Source organism: Centroberyx affinis, unplaced genomic scaffold (genome assembly GCF_046629955.1).
Source record: "Centroberyx affinis isolate AG114_WGS23_722 - 3 ecotype Tasmania unplaced genomic scaffold, CSIRO-AGI_Caff_v1 ptg003958l_1, whole genome shotgun sequence".
Taxonomy (NCBI): Eukaryota; Metazoa; Chordata; class Actinopteri; order Beryciformes; family Berycidae; genus Centroberyx; species Centroberyx affinis.
The window spans coordinates 116,476-142,459 of record NW_027281780.1 but is presented as its reverse complement, the minus strand read 5'-3'; the positions used below and the strand labels follow the sequence as shown (position 1 = coordinate 142,459).

Below are 25,984 nucleotides of genomic sequence, written 5' to 3'. Positions count from 1 at the left end.
CCTCGCTGCTTGGTGCAGGGTCTAAAAATAGGCCCTTCCTCAGTCTTTGGTGTTGAACCTACAACAGAAATCCCTTTGAGTGGTTCTGACATCATACTGCTTAAGAATTCCCACTAAGACATTTATATTTCATTTCAACCCGGGAAATAAAGAGAATTACTGATAGAGAGGAATTCGACAGCGCACATCGCGGGCCCATATGCATGAAAATGTGATGTAACTATGTACTTGTCTTTCAAAATCCGTGTCATGGGCGTCTGCATATGCATGTGTGCGAGTGTGTATGTGAGAGAGGAGCGCCGTGATAGGGAGGGAGCGAGCAAGATGTCTAATTATTTCCGTTTACGCGCCATACCGTTTGACAGACACTCATTTCACTGTTCTTCAGACTGCTATACTGGTACAGTCATATCTGTCAACCAGTCCCATTAGATCCAATATTAATACATGTCATTCACCAAAGCCTGTTGCTCTAATTATTCTGCAGCTTCCCAGTGGGACTTAAAATGTGACATTTTGCACATTTTCTTTCCCCCAGACCTTATTAGACAAAGGAATGTGAATAATAAGCTGTCATTTACTGTCGTACACTGTGTTGGTGTTTTGTCCTTACCGTATATGCATGCATCAGTGCTTGTATGTGAGCAGGTGTGAGTGTGTGTGTGTGTGTGTGTGTATGTGTGTCACTGTTTGCCTGTGTTTGTGTCACACTGATTGGTGCTTCTCCTGGCGACAGTCCAACCAGCCTTTGCTACAGTGAAAGCGAGCGGCGATGGTGAGAGGAGAGATGAGGACTCTGGGGGAGCGACATCTTGTTTACTGTGTCACATTATTTCATCATCGATAGAGGCGACTCATTAGGTCTTTTCTGACAGATAAAAATCACATTTCCAGGACAGAGTGGAGTATGATGCTGTTACTTATCCCGGTCAAAAAAAATCAGGATGCTCCGAGCGTAGAGCCAAAACGCTCAAGTCCCTGTGTGTACGGCCTGGTGAATTTCTAGGAGTGGACATTGCATCCTAGGTGACAAATTGAAGTATGTGGAATGGATTATACTCTGTAATTGCTTGTGATTTATTCAAGAGGACCACAACGGTCAACTTTAACAGCTCCGGTGAGGATTGTGTTGTGCATAATTTGTATTCCTCGCCATGGACAAGCAAACAGAAAGTTTGGGTGAAATGGAGGCAAGCTTAAAGGCAGTAAGCAAGACACAAACACACACACACACACACACACACACTCTCACAACTGTCCTTGACACATGGCTCGGAGTATGCGGGGGACATCTGACAGAAGATGCAACAGCCTGCCTCTTGTGCCCCCCCACCACACACACACACACACACACAGACACACACACACACACACACACACCATCAGCAGCACAGCAGACATACAGGCAAGAGCTAACATCTGCAGCACTTCGAAAGAGACACTGCCATTCATTTGTCATGCACTGCAGCCCCTGATTCATGACAGAAATTGCTCAATTGAAACAACAAGAGCTCAGGACCAGACATATGGAAGGCTGCGGCGCAAGGAGAAAGTCTCGAGAGTGAGTCGAAAGAGGAAGTTTATTTTGATCAACTTTCTTTTTTTCCCCCATCAATTTCCATTAGAAAGTCTGACGCTTCAAAGTACTCCTAGCCTGAAGATGAGCAAGCAAGCACACATGCGCACAAGTGCACAGACACAGACACAGACTCAGACAAACACACACACATACGCACACACAAAGACAGAAAAAATCCCTATGGTGCAGAGGGCTGGAAGCCGATTTGATCTCAAAAGATTCCTGAGCTGCAAAATCTTAAATATTTATGGTCTACAACTCAAATACCCTTGCTCACACTCAGCCTCACATGAAACAGGCTGAGAGGTTTTCCTTTCCTGATTACATTAATCACAATAGGCAACACTGCAAACATGCTCACACAGTGCACACAGTGTATGTTCATCCTGTGATAAAGAGCAGAGTGAATAGCATGAACACAACTTCCCAAATAGGTATTACTACATTTGAATGAGGTTTACATATATACATATATTTACATACAATACAGTCATAACAAGCACATGACATAAGTGATATTTTCACTAGTCTTGCATGAACAAACAATATTTCTAAAAGCTTTTTATGTGTCACATATCTGGTTACATAGCAGATTTCAAAATAAAAGCCCCCTTACACCATGAAAAAAATGTCTCAGACCTAAAGTTACACCTTTATAAATCTCTTATAAATATGTCACTCACACATCCATCATTCTAGAATTGCTGAACTTTAAATATACATTGAAAACCATATATTAAAGTATTAAAGCTTGTAATACATCACTAAGACATCACTGTCACTGTGTTGATTGCCCCCTCCCCTCCACACGCACCACATTCAAATACTGCACGACACACAAAAAATGGTATTCCATACTCTTTGTAATAAGCTGTGGTGATATTCATAGAGGCTTCATGCTTTTTCTATAATTGCATCTTTCCCACCACCTGCTTCTTCCATCTCTGCAAGATATGAGCTTGAGCCTTCAAGACTCTGTGTTCAAGTTCATGGTGCTAAGCTCCAGTCCAGGGACGCTGGCAGTCTTTCTTGCTTAATAGCCGGCAGATTTAGTGCAGAACAACCTCTAAAACAAGCTCAACCTCTTCACCAATTTGAGTCCAAGCACGGATGCATTGGCTTTTCCACTGTCTCCCTTGTTATTTTGCTTGCAAGCTCTTGGATTTCTTTGCCTGCTCTGTCTCTTGACACTCTTCTGTGCCCAGAGTCCAAATCTGGGTTTCCTCCCACCTAGTCTATGTACAATGAATGCATCCAGAAAACTGCGAAGACTATGCAGTACCATCTATTTGTAGCTTGTGCAGTGTACTTCTGCAAACAGTATGTTTTGCGTCATCTTAGGAGACAGGGAGTGAGATCAGTGGATACCTGTGATTGTGAAATGTTCATTCTTGCAGCTTCACCATTTGCTAAACAAAGTCTTGTAAAATTTCCTTACTGTGTGTTTTGGGATATTTTGAAAATAGCTAGTTAGCAAATTGATTAGTAACCCAGCGATTCACTGCATTTATTACCTTATTGTCCATTGTGATCTCCTATCTTTACAATTTCCAGATCAAATCTTTTTTTTTCTTGAGGAAACCAAAATAGTATAACAGTGCCACTCTGTGGCATAATTATAGTGTATAGCATTGATGCTTTAAGAACATATGCTGGCCCATCCAGTGGTGACAGACTAGCGTTTGCTGCTCTGAAGGTCTTCAAAACATATCATTAGACAAGACACTCCAAGCTGCAGAATACCATCCATATAATACCTATGTGTTCTTTTCAGTTATGGTGTTCAATTTAACACCAAAGTGTAACAACAGAATGTCTCTATCTCCAATGTTTAAGAGATTAAACATGCTCCATCAGTAGGATTCATACTCCTCATACACCTCATACATGGGAATTTGAATGGAGTTCAGACATTGACTATAGAGGAAACCAGAGTCTGTTTATGTTGAAATCACAAGTAGATAAAGTTGTACATGTAGACATACACAAAATGGCACTTCAAAGCACTAGTAGTAATAAAACATTTGTTAAAATGTAAATCTCGATGGATTCTAATGCAATAGATTACAATTAAATGTAATCCAAATGAAGAGGTAATACATGGCCATATTAAGTATTATTAGCTGCTACATAGCCTCAACAAACCAACACATTTGAAGCATCATTATAATGTATGCACACTGAACCAGAAGGAACACATTTCAACAGACAACAGAACAGGTGCAAGGATGGCTTTTCAAAATAACAGCCCAATGCAAAAATAATCAGGCAGTGCGCAGCAGTTTACTTCGCTCTACAGAGAGAAGACCCCCCACTGACACGAAGCCAGCACTAAAAACACAGAACTACAAAATGCTAGATCACTAATAATGCACTTTTACAGGCAGCCCAGCAGACGGTCGCGGTTTTACCCTTAACTTTGCCACGACGGCCCGAAACTGTGGCTGCGTAAAACCATATTTCAGTCGAATTAACAACTTAAATAGGCCTGCACTCCGGTTAAACACGCATGTCGGTGTTTATTAATCACGGCCAAACATGTGAAACTTATCTCAGTATTGCAAAGAACAGAGACAAAGACATCATCCTCCCAAAAAAAAAAAAAAAAAAAAAAATCAGTCATCGGATTATCATAAAGCCTTAATAATGATGCTGTGCAACTTACATCGATGATTGCGACGCTTCCCCTTATACATGGTCATCCTGTACGGATCCAGCTTTGCGCTCTTTCAAACCTCTTTCAGATAGAAGGGAAACACGGGGTGTCTGCCTTCGGCGTGCTGCTATACTTTATGCCTGGAAATAAATTAGCCCTTCAGAGGGAGAATTGGAGGCACTTCTTGAGCGAGGATCATACCATGCTCAGCGACAAGAGAGGGGGGTCGGACTATACAGTGCATCTCATCCCCCAGCCAGAGTCCAGATAGCAGCAAAATTACGACGTAAACATAAATATATTTGAGACGACCTTCATATATGAGGAATTGTGAATGCGTCCATTCCTTATGAAAAAGAGCTATAGCCTACTCATTCTATGATAAATTTTATAAGGATACTATAGAAATATCACCACAAAATGATTATATTCCATTAAGTCCCTATAGTGGAATATTATAGGAATGTTATAGGCTAGTGTGGAATTACAAATGAATGATAGTTAGATAAAGACAAAAGGTAAAGTATCAATATTGTACTATTTAAATTACAATATTGCACTACACTGTGGAAATACCTTGTGTACAAATGAGAGTTGTAGTGTTTTATGCTTTTTCCAAAACGCCATACTGGAAAGAAATCATTTCCATATCTCTAACATATAGAGGATCAAGTCTGACTCATTGTAAGTCACTCTGGATAGGGATGGCGGCTTAAAACAACCCTAAAATGTTAAATAAGTGTTATCATTTTGTCCTCCAAGGTCTTACTATCCTTTAAAAATGAAACAATTTGTTCTAGTTTTGCAGTATGGGTAGTTTTAGATAGATGTATGATAGATAGACTTATAGATAGATGTTTCATCAGATGTATAATACAAAATCTTTATCCTCCATTCCCAGCTTTGAATGAGCAACCAAAACTACAACCAAACCCCAAAAGCAAGGAATGTAACATTTAACATTCAAGCCTCCACTATCTCTGCCTAGTTCTCACCACGAAGCAATGATACATCCTCCTCCATTTACTGTGTGTGGTTTTCAGGCACTTTTTGCACGGTATTGTGGGATTGAATTAGAGAAGTGAGGTAAGGTAGACGAGCCACACAGTAGCTAACCACTTAACCACTCTCCACTTTTATATTCTGTCATGGCCTGATTATCTCTCTCCACATGTGTGTGTGTGTGTGTGTGTGTGTGCAGTGACATTGGCATAACAATATTCCACTCTACAACCTCTGGGCATACTTGAGGAAAAGGTGCATCTCATCTTACTTGCAAAGGGGATTGGGTTGCTAAGGAGACAAGGACAAGGAAGGGGCCTGGATGTTGATATTGTGTGATTCATTCCAGTACATTACATTATCAGGCTGTGGGTTGAATAACAACACTTTTTTTTTTTTTTTTGGGCCAAAGATGAATTGCGCGGTGGAAGCAAACAACTCAGAATCCGATTGTATGAAAATAGCAGGAATCCAATCAATATTGCTTCTCCCTTGGAACTGCTGCTTACAGATTCTCCAGAATGACTAATGGCCTTTTTCGTGATTTTTTTTTACTTAAACACAGGAAAGATGAATTTTTTGTGAAAATGCCTGAATTCAATGGAACAACCCAAACCACAAAGCAGAATTGATTATTGGAAAATTGCTTTGTGCTGTATAGGCTTTAAGTCATTGTTGAGACAAAGCCCTTTGAACACTGTGAAGCTGTTTTCCCCACACATTTGAAACAATGTTTTATGAGGAATGTTTAATGAGGAAAGCAAAAAGAACATCTAATCATATAAGAGTTAACAGCAACATGAGAAAAATATCCATCTGTAGTTAAAGGTATAGTAGGGACATCTACTGTCCATGAAGGATTAATACAACAAATAGCCTGGCAGATTACAGTAGGTGACAGGTTGCCAATATAACATAAATTAAGGAAATGTGAAATCATCCTAATCAATACTCTTCTTCCCTCCATTCTTTTGCAAATTATTTCACTCAAAGATGACTTGACATAAGGTCATGAGGTCTTTAGTACTTACCTAAGACCTTTTTAATGAGAGCCAGACAGAAAAATCTCTGCACAAAAGCTACTAAATTCTTCATTTGGACTTATTATGTTACCCACAGAACAGAAATGTATCATTCAAGGAAGAAAATATATTAAGAATTTCAAAATGTTTTAATTAAATGCTGCTTTGTGGAACAGGATTGCTGGCCTTGTGGTAAGAGAAAGAGACAGAGCCGCTCGTCATGAAGTTTCAGTTTAGAAGTGAAATTTCAAAATGCTACAGTCATGTTGGACAAGAGAAGGTTGTTAAATATCTCAAAAGATGTCGAGGATCAAGTCTGAGCCATTGAGCCATTGCTCAGGATACAAGTCTAGATGACAATGTTTTACAGTAAAATGCAAAACAAGACCTTGAATCCTAACTTTTTACTGATTTTAGTAATGCTATACTTTATTAAACTTGAACAAAATAGAGTTAATACACTTGTACCTCCGCTGCATAGATTCATCAGGGTTAAATCTTAACTTAAGACCCTGATGAAGACTGCTGAAACCTTGGTTTAAGATGATGTTTTACAAAATCTATCAGAGCTAGTGTGCGGGCGACGAAGTTTGTTGAGTCCAGTTGGCCTTTACTTTTCTTCAAATACTTCATTAATTGCCATAGGGAAAATTCTTTTATTGCATACCTTCCTCTACAGGAAGGTCAAAAGTCAGGGTCAGCTACAAAACAGCACCCTATTTTGCTGGTAGGTGTCTTGGTGTCCATGCTGCCATTACATGTGTTTTAGTCCAAACAGCATTACATGGTTTACTTCCCCTGTGTATTTTAAAATATATTTTAGAGATGGTAAAATCCTTGCCAATGGGAGCATCTTATCGCTTTCATATTTTCACACTGCTCGTCCATCACTGATAGCACGATACGCTTTGCAGTGGTGGACAAAGTATTCAAATCCTTTACATAAGTAAAAGCAGCAATACCATAATGGAAAAATACTTCATTAAAAGCAAAAGTCCTCCATTCAAAAGTTTACTTAAGTAAAAGTATAGAAGTATTAGCAGAAAAAGTTGTTGTCTAACGTTGTCAGTATAACTGCTCCATATACTGTTGGGGAGTTTAGACTCTAACAACGTAACATATTTTATGAGCTTATCGTATGTTTTGCATGTAAAACCTTATTCTGCAAAGTAACTAGTAACTCCAGCCGTCAGATAAATGTAGTGGAGTAAAAAGTACAATATTTCCCTCTGAAATGTAGTGGAGTAAAAGTATAAAGTCTCACAAAATGGAAATCTGCAAGTACTTCAAAATTGTACTTAAGTACAGCACTTGTACTCAGTTACTTTCCACCTCTGAAGCTTTGTCACTTCAGCAGCCAGTATCAGTTGCCTTACACTGCACCACTGAACCAGTCAGATCAAGTCAAATTAATATCATTACCGGGTAGATGGATGGAATTCACTCCAATACAGGTCGAAGATTGATGTGACATTCACAGCCACTGTTAACTTGGATGTAGTGATTTCCTGGAAAAAAAAAATACTCTAGCTCCCTATGAACCTTTTGAAGTCTTTAAAGCACTAAGCACATCATTACCTCTTTAAGAAATGGAGCGCAGTCAGACTGCACCCAGAAGATGTACATGCATCAACCTAATCCAAAGTGCTTGGCATTCTCAGACAATCTTTGCTGGCATTTGAAATACACTGCCTGTTAACAAATGACCCTCATTTGTAGCTGAGATGGAAGGATGCAGTAGATGCCCGGGGGGTAGATTTTCTACATGATGGATTTAAATCTGCTCAAGCCATCAAATCTCATTGGCCTATGACTTACAGCCTCTCTTAGCTCATTAGACAGGCACCGCTTTTGGCACTGAGTAATTGCAAACGTATCTAGCGTGTCAACTCCCACACTGCTTAGTAGTCTGTGACAGCAAATCATCCCTCATTGCTTACACTGCACATACAAGGCCCTGCAAGACCCATTCGCTCTGATTCAATCCAATTCAGGAAAACCGTTGTCAAGTTCAAGGACTTGAAACAACATAAAACATGGTAGAGATGAAAATGACCACCTCAGACTCCAAGGTTGGTCTATTCTGAACTCTATTTCCACACTAGATGTACGTTTAAATGCGTCGGTTTCTCAACACTGCCAAAATCATCTCTAATGCACCCCACCATACACACACACCATGCTACAAACCACACACATACACTACAAACAAATCCATCTTAACAAGTCATTTAGTCTGTTACTGAGTCCTAACACCATCATTTAAAAAAAATAAATAAATAACTGAACAAATCTGCCAATGGCGTTAGATAATTTCACTTGTTTCCCCTGCAAATCAACTTGTTTCAAGAATTTTGTAGAATCAAGTGTCATTTTCTTGATAGTAGTGCAGTGATCTGCCTTATTCTGACTTGCTTCAAGATATTGACCCTCATTTCTAGAAGATTGCTGACACAAGTGAAACTGCATTGGAAACAGGTGGAGTTATCTCACCCCGCTGGCAGAATTTTTCTCTTGGTTTAAGAAAAATACGATTCGAAGGCTGAATATGAGACTAAATGACTTGTTAAAATGTACGTTTTTTGCAGTGTATATAATATGCACGCTTAATTTCATGTATTTCCCATTTTCATTCCTCAAGTTTACACATGCAGATTAGCCTTGAACACTAAAAGAGACACTCTACTCAAAAGGGGACTTTATACTGTGAGGATGAACAACAAAAGTGCTGTGAGCATCTGAGAATACTTCAAAACTAACAGGATCTAGAACAGTAAAGACATTCCCATCCCACGTAGACACAGCTAATAACACACGAGTATTTCCTCAGAGAGGGACGACTGAAGGATAGTTCTCAATAGGTTTTCAAAAACAGCATTTTTTTTTTCTGGTTCAAATGCAATCAGAGTTGATTTGCAACCCAGACCTGAGAAGGCGAATTGCACACTCTAGTGGAGAGTAAACAGCATGACAGCAATGGCTGCTTCCAGTTGAAGAGTTTGATTTGAAAATGCAACATATTCATTTTGGAACTAAAAAAAGGTTCATTAGGCTCAGTGTTCAATATTTCAAAAATGCAACTGACTATATAAGTTTGATGTGATTCTTATTTTGGAAGCAAAGGTCTTTAGTTTGCTAATAACTTCTGTAGTGACACTCTATAGTGAATTTGATTTTCATGCCAACAGTTGTTTATTTCAAGGTAAACATCACTTTTTGAAGTAGCAGAAATCACATTTTGGAAAGAAACTCTTCAATTACTGGCAACTGAAGCAAATCTGGGAAAAAAAATATTGGAAAAATCCTTGATCATCCCCTCTAGCTCAACAAATCCCCATCAAACAAACAAACAAACAAATACACGCACGCACACACACACACACACACACGCATGCACCACACACACACACGCACACTTCGTTTTACTTCATCTGTTTTACTAACTTGAGGGATTATTCCCCAGTCCCTGCAACAAAAGACTTTTCACCCATCTTCTAATGTACGTTCATTTAATCGTACATAGATTAATCTGTTCATACAGTACACATGATTTACATTTATCCAGCCTACTTTCACTCAAGTTTATTTATTTTAATTTATTTTAATCCCTCTCTCTTGCTTCCCGCCTTTCCCTTCATTTCCTTTTCTCTCTCTCTCTCTCTCTTCTCCTCTCCTACTCACTTAGTCTCTCCTCTTTTTCTCACTACAAATCTCTCTCTCTCTCCTTTGTCTGTGTCTCTTTCACTCTCTTCCTCCTCTCTCTCCATCTGTCGGGTCAGTAGAGTGCAAAGAATCACATTAAGAAATATTCAAATGTCGAAATATTCACAATTGCTATTCATACGGGCATTAAAGACTGTCGAATCTCGGCTCAGACGCCATCAGTGCCACAGTCATTCATCCAGCCAGCAGAGATAATACAAACCACACAGGGCAGCAGGGGTTAGAAAAACCTGATACACACCATAATGTCTCCTGGATGTAATGGAGCCACAAATGGCCGAGGCATCACCCATGAAACGATTTTAACTGAGCGAAAAAAGAGGCAAGGGCGATACATTTCACTTCATTTCTAACTCTGTTTCCCCTATGAAACGTGATCAAACTTCCATTCATCTTCTCCACTGTATCTAAGGATAACAAGGCTGCCATTTGCTGGAAAGTGGCATTCTCAAAGAATTAGTTACACTGCAAAAAAAACAAAAACATCCATCTTAACGAGTCATTCAGTCTCATATTCGGCCTTCAAATCTTATGTTTGTTAAACCAAGAGAAAAATTCTGCCAGTGAGGTGAGATAACTCCACTTGTTTCCAATGCAGCTTCACTTGTTTCAGGAATTTTCCAGAAATGAGTGTCAGTATCTTGAAACAAATCAGAATAAGACAGACCCCTGCACTGGTATCAAGAAAATGATGCTACAAAATTCTTGAAACATCTTGATTTGCATTGGAAACAAGTGAGATGATCAAACCCCACTGGCAGATTTTAGGACTCAATAGTAGACCAAATGGCTTGTTACTGTAAGATGGAGATTTTTTGCAGTGTACCAGTGTGTGATTAATGCACCGAGGATGATAAATGGCAGATTGTCAGCTTCATTTGTAAATGAAGGACTAGATAAGACAAGGGATACTACTGAGGCTCCGACTGGCAGATTAAAAATGGAGAGTCGTCTAAGAGATGCTCTGGTTCTGTGACTGTGAGTTATAGTCCGGGGGATTGAGTGGTGGCGCTGTTGCCAAAACATCTGCTCTCACTGCTGAGCTGCCATCCTGCTGGGTTTAGTTCAAAAATCTTTCTGACATTTCTCATGCGCATCCCCACTATTATTATTTGAATTAAAGTAATAGGGATCCAACTGAGAGTCACATTGCAGCTGCACACAACACAGCTATGAAAATAATGACATCACAGCTACAGAAGTCTGTGTTATCTAAGTACTGATTTGATGTTTCTATACTTTGTAATTAGATTATTAGGGAACTTTTCATTAAGTACTAAGACATTATTATTGTATATGTGCAATACATTTTGATGGGTTCATATACAGAGTTAATAGGCTCACATAAAACCTACATTAGAGGAATAGCAAATACTGTATGAGAACAGCCACAAAACACACTCTAAACACACATCCTAGGCACCTATACGCATATACAAACACACACACACACACACACACACACACACATACGCAAGCACGCACGCACGCAAACACACCCACACATAGACATAGACATATACATAGACATGAAGTGAGTTATGACTATGTTTGTTTATATTGTTAAAGCACTTTTTATTTTTTTTAAAGTGCTATATTAATAAAGTTGCAATAATAATACTGTAATAATAAGAGATAATGAAATATTTATACAAATTAGTTATTCTTTTGTATATAGTATTGCTGTTATTACTAGTAGTAGGAGTACTAGTAGTATTACTATATAAACACACACACATGTACATGCACAAATGCATAGATACACACAGATGAACACAGACATACATTGATACAGACATAGACATAGAAATACATATACACATACAAATACACAAATGGGTACATACACACATTCCATACACATATACACACATGCACACATACTGTACAAGTTTTTACATTTAGAGATTGTGAAGGTAGAACGACTCACAGAAACACTACATCGAAAGCTTTTCAAGTGGATCTAACTTCGATCAACTGCCGTAAATATCTTTTGATAATGATAATGACATCATATAAATGCACATATAAAGAGATATTTACACTACTATATACAGTATATCACCCCAAGAGCTTTTACTTGATGTATAGATCTCTTTTTTGCCCAAAATGCCAATTATGCCCCTTCTGGCTCCAAGCCCTGTGTGTTGTTATGTGTGTCAAATCCTATTGCACCAAAATCCAGACCTGCCCACGGTTTGAGAGGATCACACATGAGCACATTCACACGTCTTTTTTTCCTCTCAACAGCCAGCAGGCCTTTTGAGGAACTGAAATCAATTACAATAAGACCTGGAAATGACAATAATGGTGTTTTTTACGGAAAGGCACGAAACACAGGCACAATGTTAGAGTCGACGTGAATGCATGACATATAATTGCAATTTAATGCATTTTGGTAATGTCAGCCACAAGCGGTAATAACCACCAAGCACCACAGTGGGGAGCTCAGTGACCGCAGACTGAAGGATCTCTCTGACACGCAGTTCCGATTTCATGATCCCCATTTACTCCATATATGAGAAGATGTGACTGACACTGTCTTGACCCATCATTTCAAACCAAATTAACATTTGATGAATTTCCCCTTTTGTTGTAACAAGTGCCCGTCTGAGCCGAGGCCCAAATTTCATCTGACAGGGCGGCTCCCACATCTCAAAGTAATAAAGGCAGCCCATCTTCCCCTGTTAGATGAGGAGCATAAATACAGACACAGCTCATTAATAATTCTGTCACACAGGTAGGCTGCAGAGAAACGGTGACACACTTTACAACTCAAGCACTCTAGTTCCTAGTACTCATCAGTTGCAATGGCCCACTTAGGCGTATCCACATACTGTAACCTGCAAACTAAGACGGCGTACAGTGTATTAACTCCAGGGTACTAATATTACATGTGTATTATTGCTATGCAGCATGCCTACATATCAAGGACTAGATTAGTACACAAATACCCTGTTTTGAATCATATTGTATTATGAAAAACCCAAAACAATATGAACAGCAAATTGAATCTAATGCTCGTCATGACAACCACAACCAAAACAAACTTGTCCATCCTCCACCACATGCATTACATTTACATTTTAGTCATTTTGTGTGAGCATATGGAAATTTCTTGTATTCATTCTTAGCTATTCTTGTGTACCAATGATCTTTCTTTATTTATATTACCTTCCATAATCATTAGTTTTTTTGTTTACCACTTCTTACTTTTGAACCAAGGTTTATAGGCTGATGCGGATGTGTGTGAAAAACCCACAAGGAGTGGCCAAGGTTAGGAAGGCGCCTCAAACCAGCTGTTCTCTATTGAGGGCGACCCCTTCCTGTGTGTATGAAGCTCGGCTGTCTCAGCTCACTTTACCCTATGAGACACTGAGCAGACACCTGTGTGTTTTGTTTCCTCTCGTCTTCCAGTTGTAATAAACTTTCGGTCTTTCATGCTGTCAGTTTGGCGTGTGCCTTTTGTTTAAACATTTCTCTTTGACTCTTATCCAAAGTGAATTTCAGTCAGTGAGCAGCTAGTTAAGTGTCAAATATAAACTGAAGGTACAAAATATTAGGGACACTTATATTACACTTATATATAATTCATGAAGTACACTGATGAGGTGACTCCATGTAAAAACCATTATCCCTTATTGATTTTCCTCATTATATCTACACCAGTCACAAAGAAGGATATGCAGATGAATGGAAGCAGACGAGCTACAGAAGGAGACAATTGAGATGTGGATTGTGCAAAAGTTGCTGCAACTCAATATCAGGAAGAAACCCCATGTTTTGATTGTTCAGTGTATATTCAACAAGACACATGGTTGGTGATAAATCCTTTGCTAGCAACACACATGTGCCTGCTCAATTACGGGATGATCCCTTTAACCACTCTTCCACTCTGCCGCACCATGCATACACTGGAAACACACCACAGGCTCGAGGTCTAGCAAGGCCAAGCAGCTAGTTTTGTCATGCACCAGTGCTCTAAACAGCCTCAGAGTACCTTGGGACGGTTAGGGCCCGACTGTAAACTGTGTCTGGATGGTGTCAGAGAGGTTACGCGGGGGCTGCGCCTTATGTGAAGTGTTGACTACAATAAACTCGAGGTAGTTAACCGCCATCATGCTTCGCGCGACCTTTCCCTGGACAGTGGAGCCCAAGGCTGGGTTGCTGTTCCTCCAGATGTGAGTCAGGATTCAACGCTAACAACTGGACGCGGTGATTCACAACCCCTTAGCTTTTACAACTAATTGTGTTTGGCGAGGAAGGCCATATGAGTAAGAGGAATGAGGAAGGGTGGGTATACAGAGCCCAAACTAGCGTGAGAGAGAGGAAGGAGACAGAGGGGAGAGAAAAAAAAACATGTGTGTAAGAGAGAGAGAGAGAGAGTGAGAGAGAGAAGTCAAATAAGGAAACGCGAGAGAAAAAGTAAACACATGAGAGAACAAGAGATTGCTCGGGGCGAGCTTATGGGCTGTTTTTTTTAATGTTATTTTGTTTATAGTGTCCATCTTCATTCTGGGGGTGAAGTCCCCAGAGAGACTGTCAAAGTGATTCTTAATTCAGCCACTAAGCGGGGGAGTCAGAGGGGTTATGCTGCAGAGAACCTCTGAGCGCGGGTACACAGAAACCCTCCAGGGTCACAGCAATTATCACTGCATGTGTAATCACAAGTCACGAACCATTACTCACACAATATGTCACCTTTACCGCCCGGATACGTCTTTGTCGTACAGTCTGAGGCTCGTATCGACGATTACGGCGCGGATTAAGCGACGGACGCGGCTGGGCGGATCAATTATTATGGAGTGTTAAAGGGCAGCTTTTCCATTCCAGGGGTCTATATCAGGTCTGTTATGAAGGTCTGTCTGTTCAGCTGTTAGCTGATGCTCCGTTTAAAGGTCACACTGCAGTGGGTCTCTGCTATGCCATTGTCGCTCGGCTGCACGCCTGGCACAAGCAATGGATGCACTGTGAAAAACTGACAATATTAAAGCCATATTCCGCTTAGTTTTAACATGGGAGTTATTCGGCACATGACTGCCATGAAAACCAGAATATAAACTACTCATCTTCATTATTTTATGATGATTTCTTGAAAGAAGTCATATTATTGGCATGTATCAAGTGAGATGTATTGAAAACCAGCATGATTATCTGTCAGTGCAGTGAGATAATTTGACTAAAACTATCACAAAATGCGCTTGATAGGTCTGGAAACAAGTTAAAATCAATGGACATCTTGTAATTTTTTGCAGTGTGCACACACACACTCTTTCAAGCATACTCAAACACACACACACACACACACACACACACGCACGCACACACACACACACACACACACACACACACACACACACACACACACAATTCTCTGTTGAAGAATTATCTCTCAGTATGTGCACCAACAGTAGAGCATCTGTAAGAACACTAATCCTAGGGAAAAGGCTCATTACTCCTGATACACATCTCCAAGACTCCTACAGTTTAAGTGAGTGGGAAAACAAGCCTCTTTAGTTAATGTGCCTGTTCCAAGTATGTTGTCTCCTCGTAACAAGCACTGCACCAACATACACACACAGTATACAGTATCAGTTTCCATTCCTGTCCACTGCTGGTAAGTATTTTTACATTTTTATAAAAGTTCAGATTTTGAGTCGAACACCAACAAAGACTTCAACAAAATGGGTCTGGACATTCATTATATATGTCCGCTGTAATGTTGCATTCATTCAAACCTGTTTCCATCTCTAATATTTAACATGTAAACAACGTGACCCAAATGTGAACTCTAGCTCTCAATGGTAAACACGCATCTTTGATTATGTATGGGAAACAACTATGGCAGCTCCATTCTTGCGTGGTCCATGGCCACTCTCCCTCTGTCTCTGTCTCTCTCTCTGCCTTTCTCTCCAGATGGATGTAATATTAATGAACACATCTTAAGCAGGATGGCCTTGTTAGGCTTGAAGCTAATCCTGTGTTTCTCACTGTCGCCACCGCTCATCTCTGAGTGGGCTTCCATCGCTCTGTTTACTTACTGCTGTCAGCTAGAGGAAAGAACTAGAGCTTTAGAGATCCTCGGCCAGCTGAAGGGAAGAACTGTAGCTTCAGATTTTGTGGTGGCTGGCTGGTCAGCTGGAAGATAGGAAGACGTGAAGATTCTTCCTGTATAATGGCCTGAATCATGTCAGCACTGAGGTTATATGCTTCAATACCTCTTATGACCAGTGTTGGGGAAAGGTCCTTTTAAAAGCACTTCATTACTTATCTTGAGTAATTAGTTTCATTACAAAGTTATGGGAAGTTAGGAAACTTACCCACCTCAAAAACATGCTGTAGCAATATGACTTGTGCTGCCAAGTGTGTTGTCGATCGTTGTTTTAAAATGTACAGAGCCCGGGAGTGGCTATTGGGAGAGAAAAAAAGTTATATTGAGTCCATGATTTACTGTAACGTGCACGTTTTAATTCATTTGTGCGCACAAGATACAATTTGTTCCCTCGATTTCGTTAAACTGTGTAGTTTAGGAAAAAATGCAACTTAAAAGGAACCTTTTAGTTATTGCAGATAGGCCTAGTAAGGATTTGGTATATTTATATCCATTGTCTGTTTACACTGAATAGGCATATCCCCCAAATATTGCAACATATTTAGCCACTTAACCTTCAGGCCATGTAAACACAATCAAGTGGCTGCAACACACCCAGGACAGCACCACATTTAAACATAACCACCAATATGTGCACTGACTCTTTATAAGCTTGTGAAGAGCGCATGTATTATATATCGAGAGCATGATATCACTATTTCGAGGACACGTTTTGGCAATTTGTGCTCACGTAAAGAGGAAATCGAGGGAACAAATTGTATCTCATGCGCACAAATAAACCAAAACGAGGGCTCAGATCGAAGGAACGAATTGTATCTCGTGCGCACGTTACCGTAAATTGTGACCACGACATAAATTATTTTTCTCCCAATGGCCACCCCCGGGCTCCTTAAAAAGGTAAGACTATCACTCTATTTTTAAAACAGTAGGCCAATCTCATTTACATCAAGCATACTTAGATCACATTTTTAATTAGCAGCTTGTTGTCTGCACAAGATTCTGTGGGATTTTAACTTTTTTTCTACTGTTTTGTTTACATTTGCAAATAATAATGAACCAATATGAAAGAAACCAATAACAGATTGAAAAACTACTTATACAAAGACTACTAATACATTAGTAGTCTTTTAGTAGATTGAAAAACTAATACATTAAGTTAGTAGTTACCACATCAAGTAATCTGATTACTCTAACGCATTACAAACAACACAGTATAGCCCACAACGCTGCTTATGATTGATTCATTATAGTAATCTTTCAGCCTACTACATGTTAACTCTGTTTTCAACTGGATAACCCATTTACATTTTTTATTTTAGGCATGTAGCAGGTGCTGCGGAGCCACTTCTAATGAGGGAGCAGGAAGGGTTTCAGTGTTTTGTTTTGACACAGTGGCTGTTGTTGGGATCAAACCTGTGACCCTCCAGCCTGCCCACCATGCACCATGATTGTGATTGTTGTAATAAACTATATATTAGCTGGGCTGCTCATCTCTTGGGGGAAGGTGATGGAAAACCAAACTTTGCATGAGAATGAATTACATAGGTCATATTAATAATGACACAGAGATAATTGAACACAAGTATACACAGCCGCAGACACTGCATGCGCATGCACTCAAATGAGCACGCGTTCAGTCTTGCACACATGGGCATATGTACCCACACGTCCACCCATCCGTCCACACACCCACACACACACACTTACGTCACACACACACACACACACGCAGCTTGGCGAAGCCCACTGAGCCCTGTGCTCCGACTCTGATTCACAGCTCAGTGTTTCTCTGCCTCCTGAACCCGGGTTTCTAATCACAGAATTAGCTGCAGTTTTCCCTGCCAAAATCCACACAGTAATCCATCTCACTTTGTCCACACTATGGCTCCTGCCCCACTGAGGCTTTTGTGAGTGTGTGTGTGTGTGTGTGTGAAAGAGAGGGAGACAGAGAGACAGAGAGAGAGACAGAGAAATGATCTTCCCTTGCTTTCCTGGGTGGTTTCATTAATGTCATATTAAGTGCACACTCACAATCTTTAAACTTGCAGCTTCTTGTTTCCACAAAAGAAACGCATTCTTATATTCCCATACACATTACAGCCAAGATGAATCCTTGTCTTGGATACATTCTCTCTGTTATTGTGTGACTGTGAGGCTGTGTGCTGCGTCTGTACCTGGTGTTACAGATGCTTTTGTTGAGTGCTGGGTCAGGCCAACTGTGCATTCAACGTCCAGCCCAGTCTCTCAGAGTGTGATTAATGAGGGAGGAGACGGACAACCAGGGTGCATTCTAATCACCCACAAGGACAAGGAGAGATATGGAGAAGAGGAGAAAGAGAAGGAGACACAGAGAGGAGAGGGGGAGAGAGAGAGAGAGGGGGAGAGAGAGAGAGTGAGAGAGAGAGAGATTGTTTTGACATTACCATTCATGTGAAGTGTCTTCACTCTCTTTAAAATCCTCTTTTTCTGAGCAGAGCAGAAGCCCCTGATTCCTCTTTTATGTTTTCTCACCCCGCCCCCGCCCCCTCCCTGCTTCCACACTTCCCATACACACGTTGCCATCTGCAAACACACATAGCACACACACACACCCAAACACCCCACTTACACACACACACACACACACACACACACACACACACATGCTCCGACACACTGAGCAGTGTCAAAGCCTCAGAACCAAAGACGGGGACATGAAAGACACAGAGGGGGCCTTATGGGGTTAGTCCTGGCAAAGCTCAGTCCAGTGGATCAGGAAGGATTGGCCCATCTAGTTCCTCTAGTTCCATACTGCAATACCCATAAGGCCTCTCTCGCTCACGGTTGTTTCACGCTCATGAACCTGGCATTCAGAAGAAAGTTACCGAGCTACAGTTATTGTATAGCTTGAATTATCTATGCAAATTCAAATGTGAAAAACGAGCCTCTGAATACTAATGATGACTATGATAGGGAGAATTAGAAAGTCAGCAGCCAGGCGGAAGATGGTAGAGAATTGGTTTGGGCTGACATTAAAGGAAAGTCCATCCTGAGATTCTATTACACTAGATATCGTTAATCTGTGGTGTTCAATGTGTTCCAGGAGATATTTTGTGATGAAGAATTGTAATTTTTACTTTTTTTGGTGTGCTCACTTTCCCCCAACCTGCCTCAGCTACTTCTACCTCAGTTAGTGACTTACTACATTTCCCAGAATGCCCTTCAACAACCCCCAGAGAACAGGCGTCAACTTCTTATCATTCAGCTGTGGGTTATACATGTCGCTGGAGAGCAATATACATTTTTCTGCTCTTAATCTCCATTGTAGCTGCGCTCAAAATATCTCGACATGACATGACATCATCTACATTTGGCCAGTTATTGACGGAAATGCGAAAAATACACCACCAAACAACAAAATGGGCACATAAATGCACGGTACATCGCCAATAGCTGTTTCTTAAACAGTGTTAAAGTATTTTAGGGTGGATTTTTCCTTTAAGAATATGAGTATAATTATGGACACACTATAAGTAGCACCCCCTATCCATTCCCTCTCTGTTTCTACCTCTCTACTTGATCCCTCTCCTTCTTCACGGTATAGTTTATTTTCTGTGTCCTGTGCTGCTTGCTATGCATCATGTTGGCCCAAAATGACGATTGATTGCAGTGCCGCTGCCTTTGTAATCCGCTTAGGATGGATTTTGCATCTAAATCACTTTGTTATTTATGTGCCTAACTCTTGCCAATGCCATTTGGAGGCAGTATGATTGGTGATCCATCACACATTATCCTTCACTGTGGTCATTAATATTGTAATGTGATGGACCTTCACCATGAAACTTCCAGGTGGAAGGCAATGCAGATGTCTTCTGGGAGGGTCGGGTAACTCACAACAGGAGTCAACAGAGGGGAGATTATCAGACATGTTTGCTACCGGACGGACTCTCCAGAGATGTTGCTGCTTCTCTCTCTCTCTCTAGCTCTCTCTCTCTCTTAACCTCTTTCTCTGCCTTCCTACTTCTCTCTCTCTGCCTCTCCACTTCTCTCAATGTCTCTCTCAAGCAGCACAGAGGCTTTCTTCATATATGGCCTCTCTAACAAAAACATGTTGTGTTATTTTTTTTTTTCAGTGGCCTTTCCATCAGAGCTTCAATCGCCACCTGCCAATCACACATGTCTCCTGCCTCCAGGCAGACACACACCAGCACACTGAGCCCCATCAGGACACAGTTGAAACAAACACAAGAAAAACAAGAAAAATAGATATGCACCTTACCACATGCAGGGCAAGAGTAATATGTATCACAAAGCCTCTAGTTCAAATACATCAAACCATTCAGGAAATGCTTGATTATTAAACAATCATAAACTATTCTCTTGGTGTGCTAAACGGATTTGGACCGTCATCTTAGCACCAACATGATGTGGAGGCTCAATGCATGCTGGGACGGCTCAGGGCAAAAAGTCTGTTGCTCTTTGTCTCCATGGCAGCCCACTGAGCCCAGTGAAGGGTGAGAGCATAGAGATGCAGCAGATAGATCTCTGTGGGTGAGCTAAGGCAACTGCTCAGATGCATCTGAGTGTCATGGACACCAGCCATCATCATGTCACCAGTGGGGAATTTCCCCAGTCAGCTCTTAGCCAGAGGGAAGGAAACACTCAGTGACATGAGTGAGACATTTGCACCTAATGTACCTTCTGCCAGCACAGAGTAACTGACCTCAGATAGCCATAATACTCTCCTATGCCATTTATTTGATTTATTGTGATTTTTTTTTTTAGAAAACTAAACTTGGGTGGTCAGTTTTTATGCATTTTTCTCAATCAGAAACAAATGAAGGCCTTGTAAATGCTGATAAGGAGAGACGTGTTTGAAGCAGTAATCATGCAGACTTCAAATAAACTTCAAATAAACTTCAAATGAACTTCACATAAACTTCAAATAAACTTCAAATGAACTTCAACTGTACTTCTTGTACTCTGCACACAAAAGATCCAAAAAAAAAGGAGAAAAAAGAAAAGATTCTTCATGTTTGCTCTGCAAGCCTCAATATTTGACAGGCGTGTTCATGTGAAGCGCTTTTAGAATAATTTTTCTTTGAGAGCACGCTCACAACTCTGAATTGCGCGGAGATACAGCTCTTGCCCCATTCAGAATGGCATTGCATGTACCGCTATTTAATAACCGGGGCGGCGCACGCCCGTTCACGAATCCTAGATGTGATCTCATGAACTCCTATTCATGTTTGATAGAGTAATGGAGCATCCATTTTTCACTCAGCAGAGAAGGGTGGGACGCCTCTGTGTACATGCCAGCTGTGTTTTTACAGTATTTATGCCCTCATTCATCAGCTGTATTTCATCCATATGCATGCACATCACACACACACACACACACACACACACACTAAGTGAGAGACTCATCTTCTGCAGTGGTGACAGGCTATGACCTTTGACACTTTTACGTATCATCGAGTGCAGAGATTAGTCATCACCAGTTGGTTGGAGTAGTAGTGGGTCTGTGCAGTCGCAGTGTGATGTGATTATTCCACTGTCCACTGGCATCAGGAAAAGCTTCTCCACATTTTCTGTTTCCCTTTATGTGAGTGGTGGATAATCTCCACAAACATGGTCAATAGCGGCTGGAGAATTGGCACATTTGAATGCAATTTCTTCAATAACAAGGCAGTATTAGCTCACCTACAGGTGTCATCTGAGGGCTTGAGGCATAAACAACTTGCAGGTAATAACAGTTTAATGAAAGTTTATAGAACAGGAAGACAGATCCTTTGTGGAGGTCATTCCTCAACTCCAAATCATTATGTGCCTGAATCGTTTCTTCACCATCTTCATAAAAAATAAAAAAAAAATATCAGCTTGTGAGGATGAGATAGAGGGTGCCCCTTAATTGCCAATTAAGGATGTATTTCCCAGTAATGCTCCCGCCACATGACTTGTAGATTGAGTGATAACCGCGAGAACAGAATTGCCTCGCAGCAAGGTTGGTTTGAAATGAACTCTGGAGTAATGAAAATACTTTCGATTATGTTTGCTTTCTCAACCAAAAACAAGCAATCACACACGGCGTGCGCAAGAAGAGCGTCGGATGATTTGCAGGGAACTCGCAAATAAATCACTATAACTATCATTATGGATATGGTGGAGTGCTTGGTGATGGTGTTGGCTCTGAGTGGAGATGGTCATGGTTCTGACCGGATTTTATCAGCTGGTGTGTTTGTCTCTTTCACTGATTAAAGCATGCATGATGCAGAATACCATATTAATGGAAGACTTAAAGCGCTAAAACACCTTAACCATCATTAATCAGCAATTAGAGTTCATCACTGCTTGCTTTACGCTTTCTCTGTCTTGACCTATTTGTCGCAAGATAGAGGTGCAAGTTGTGATGAGCAAAAATCAAGTACTAGAATAACATCATCTAGTCATTACTATTATAAAATAGGCTTGTTATTCACTGCCAGTCAAAAGTTTGGACACACACATTTGTCTTTATTTTTTTTTACTATTTTTCACATTTTAGAATAACAGTAAATACATCAAAGCTATGAAATGCCACAAAAGGAATTATGCAGTGACCAAAAAAAGTGTTAAACAAATCAAAACTATCTTATATTTTAGATTATTTAAAGTAGCCGCCCTTTGCCTTAATCGAAAGCCAAAGGCTTTGGAAAGAAATTCATACATAGACATCAACTTCACTATTTATATTTGTCTAAAAAAAACAATTTTAAGCATTTCAGCATAAGCCTTTAGATCAAAATGACTTTGAGATAATGAAAAACATAGTACATTCAATCAGGTGTGTCCCAGCCTTTGACTGGTAGTGTATATTACTATCTACATACTTTTTTAAAATACTGGGACAGCAAAATTTTCATCTCAGGTTTCAGTAGCTACAATAGAAAAAGTCCTGTGTTATCTGTGTGCAGCGCTCACATTCAACACCTGTCCAGACAGAAAGGCCCTCATAAACACTCACAGCATCAGCTGAACAACAGGAAAACAAATGAAGAAACCACTCGGGCCACTCAGGGACCAGATGGATTTTGGAAGAGGTTGGAACAGTCGAGTAAGACTATTGGTTTGATGTTACAGGTGATAAATGCAGTCTAGAAACAGGGAACACAGATAACCTGCCTTGTTGACGCAGAGGAGACAGGAAAATCGTTTCTTTTGCTCTGTACCTGCTGTCATTAAGTATTCCTTTTTCATACTGCACACAGCTGATGTTACTCACAGCTGAAATTCATTAGCATTGGAGTTAACAGTGTGGAGAATATTATTTGCCTTTAAATTGAGATTATTTACAGCAAGTGTGTTGATTATTAGGGATAGGATGATACATCGAAATTCAATACATCGGACTACAAAAATGTGACAATACGTATTGTGGGGCAGAAAGATGAATTGTGATATTAGCTATATTTTATCCTGCTGTAGTAATCACAAATGAGACGGCTTGCCCATCACAATTTCACAAGCTCTCCATGGAAATTATATTATTTGTACTTTGTAATGACATTTCTAAATTGTTGTTTACATTCTAGCAAGCCAGTGCCATTGCTAGAAGGATTTGTGGCTCAGAAATAAACAAAATTCTGCACAGTCAGACTTTGTTGTCATCATATCGTAGTTGTATTGAACCGTGAACCCCATGCCACGCATCGAATCGTATCGTGAGATAAGCGTATCGTCCCATCCCCATTGATTATCTTATATAACATTTTCTTTGTTTCACCATTGGACACATCTGAAGACATAATGGAGTGGCAGAGTGGCCTAATGGTTAGAAAGACCATCTTGCAGACCGTCTTTCAACTGGAGGACCTGGGTACAAAGGCCCTGCGTTAAAAGACAGGGATCAATAAAGTATCGCATTATAATATTTTCATCATGAAGCACTCCCTTTGATCATCGCACATTGATTTTTTTTTATACTGCAACCCGGAGATGTCTGCACACTCCGCTCTCTGGCTCACACTCATGTTTCTTAGCCCTGAAACACCAAACAAAATTCAAAGCCTGGTTTGAATCAAAGCCTCTTGCCTATACTCAGTAGTACGCCTTCATTAAACATGAAGACATGATCATTTTAAGGCTAAGTACCTACTTATTAAAGCAGTGATGTCTAGAGGATAGCGAGTTAGAATGTGAATCTCTGCTGTACAGATGCAATTTCCGATGGAGGCGTGACGATGTCTTAACAAGGTGAGGCTCAAAATGATGCTATTCACAAACACAACTAATTGTACATTCAAAATTCAAGGGTCAGAGGAAGGGCAGATTTGTATTCTGCTCTACCGCTCCTAAAACCTCCTAAAAGCAGGTGATTTTCTCAAGATATTCTTATGAAAACTGTACAGTACTTTTCTAAATTTCCTGAAATTATCCAGGCAGGTACCTTGTGAATCATATCTCCAGATGGTCTATAAATATTTTCCATCCCAGCAATGGGCAAAAAATAAATGTGAAGAACACATTGCGCATTCAACATTCACAAAAACATCCATTACAAAGCGAATGCACAGTATAAAATAAGCCCTTGCACAGCATACTGTAGCCGCATCCCATGCTACCATTAACATATTCTGCTTTGCTGTTACACAGAGTAGCGCGTTACAAGAACTTTGACATACTTTAGCAAGTTGCTGTCTGGTAAATGTTAAAATCAAACTGTGCTTACATTCAGTAGTGGATCAGTTAATGGATTCAGCGGGGAATTTTTCCCAAACAGCATGACAACAAACACAGACACTTCAGCATTTAAGAGCCAAGGGAGGCTCTAAACTAAAAGTCTGAGAGATGCCCAGGGCATGATATGTTCCCAAGAGAGACAATCCATTCCTCTAGCAAAGAACAGGCTTGAACAAAACATTCTATATTTCAAGTGGAAAGTTTTTGAAGTACAGAGGTTAAAGTATGACTGTATCTCTGCTACAGCACCACACTGGCCCCTCATGAGATCTTAATGACATCTGGAGTGCAAGTAATTGAAACGCCTCACACAACACAAGAGAAAGAAAAGAAAGAGGAAGACTCACCTAGAGGCTGTCCGGCGATGACGCGTGCGTTCTCTCCCGCCACAGCGGCGCGGGCGTTCCTCTCGCTGATGTACTGTACGAAGGCGTAACCCTTGTGCACGGAGCAACCCACTATCTTCCCGTACTTGGCGAAGATGACCTCTATGTCGGTCTTCTTGACGATGGCTGTGTTGAGGTTGCCGATAAAGACTCTGGAGTTGAGGGAGCGCGGGTCATTCTTGTTGGTCACGTTGCTGGTCTGAGTCTTACCAGTCATTCTCCACCAGTTGCCCTCCTGGGACACAGACAGAGGGGAGGGAGGGAGGGAGGGATGGAGGGGGTGGGTGGGGGGGCGGAGGGGTGGGTGGGTACAGGGCTTTAGAGTCTTTGGCCAGGCCAACTCCAGCTAATTCTGCTCCTAGAGGAAATACAGGGTTAGTACCTTAGTTTGCTTTTGGGATAGGATTGTAAGTCTAAAAACATCCATTTAAAATGCGATTACACATTTGGGCTTTCACTGACGCATATTAAAGTTTGGAGGTTTTAACTTATCTGCCACGGTCAAGTGGCCATTACATCCATAGGCTTATCCAAGCCACAATTTGGCACGGGTGACATGCTACCACTGGATGGCTCACTGGCAGGACTGGAGAGAGCTATGTAATTTTTGCAGCCGCCTCCTCTGCTTTTGTGAGCAACTAAATACAGTAGCTGTCAGCATGTGACGGAGAAGCTTTGCTATCTCAATAGCCATATTGTTGCATCCCTAATGCTTTGTGTGCCATTTCACTGATCACAGAATTCGTAGGCTGTAATTCATGTTACAGTTTATTCAGACTTTTTGTGTTGTCAAGATATCAGTGTAAA

General features: G+C 40.6%; 1 protein-coding gene across 1 annotated transcript in view; it reads right to left on the bottom strand.

The window, feature by feature from the left end:
- The window catches only part of LOC139663223 (RNA-binding Raly-like protein), a 43,600-nt gene extending 18,206 nt beyond the window's left edge, over window positions 1-25,394 (bottom strand). The window contains exon 1 of the mRNA XM_071541838.1: window positions 25,139-25,394. Within this exon, the coding sequence (XP_071397939.1) occupies window positions 25,139-25,394 (256 nt within the window). The remainder of the gene's footprint in view (window positions 1-25,138) is intronic.
- Window positions 25,395-25,984: the final 590 nt, after the last annotated feature.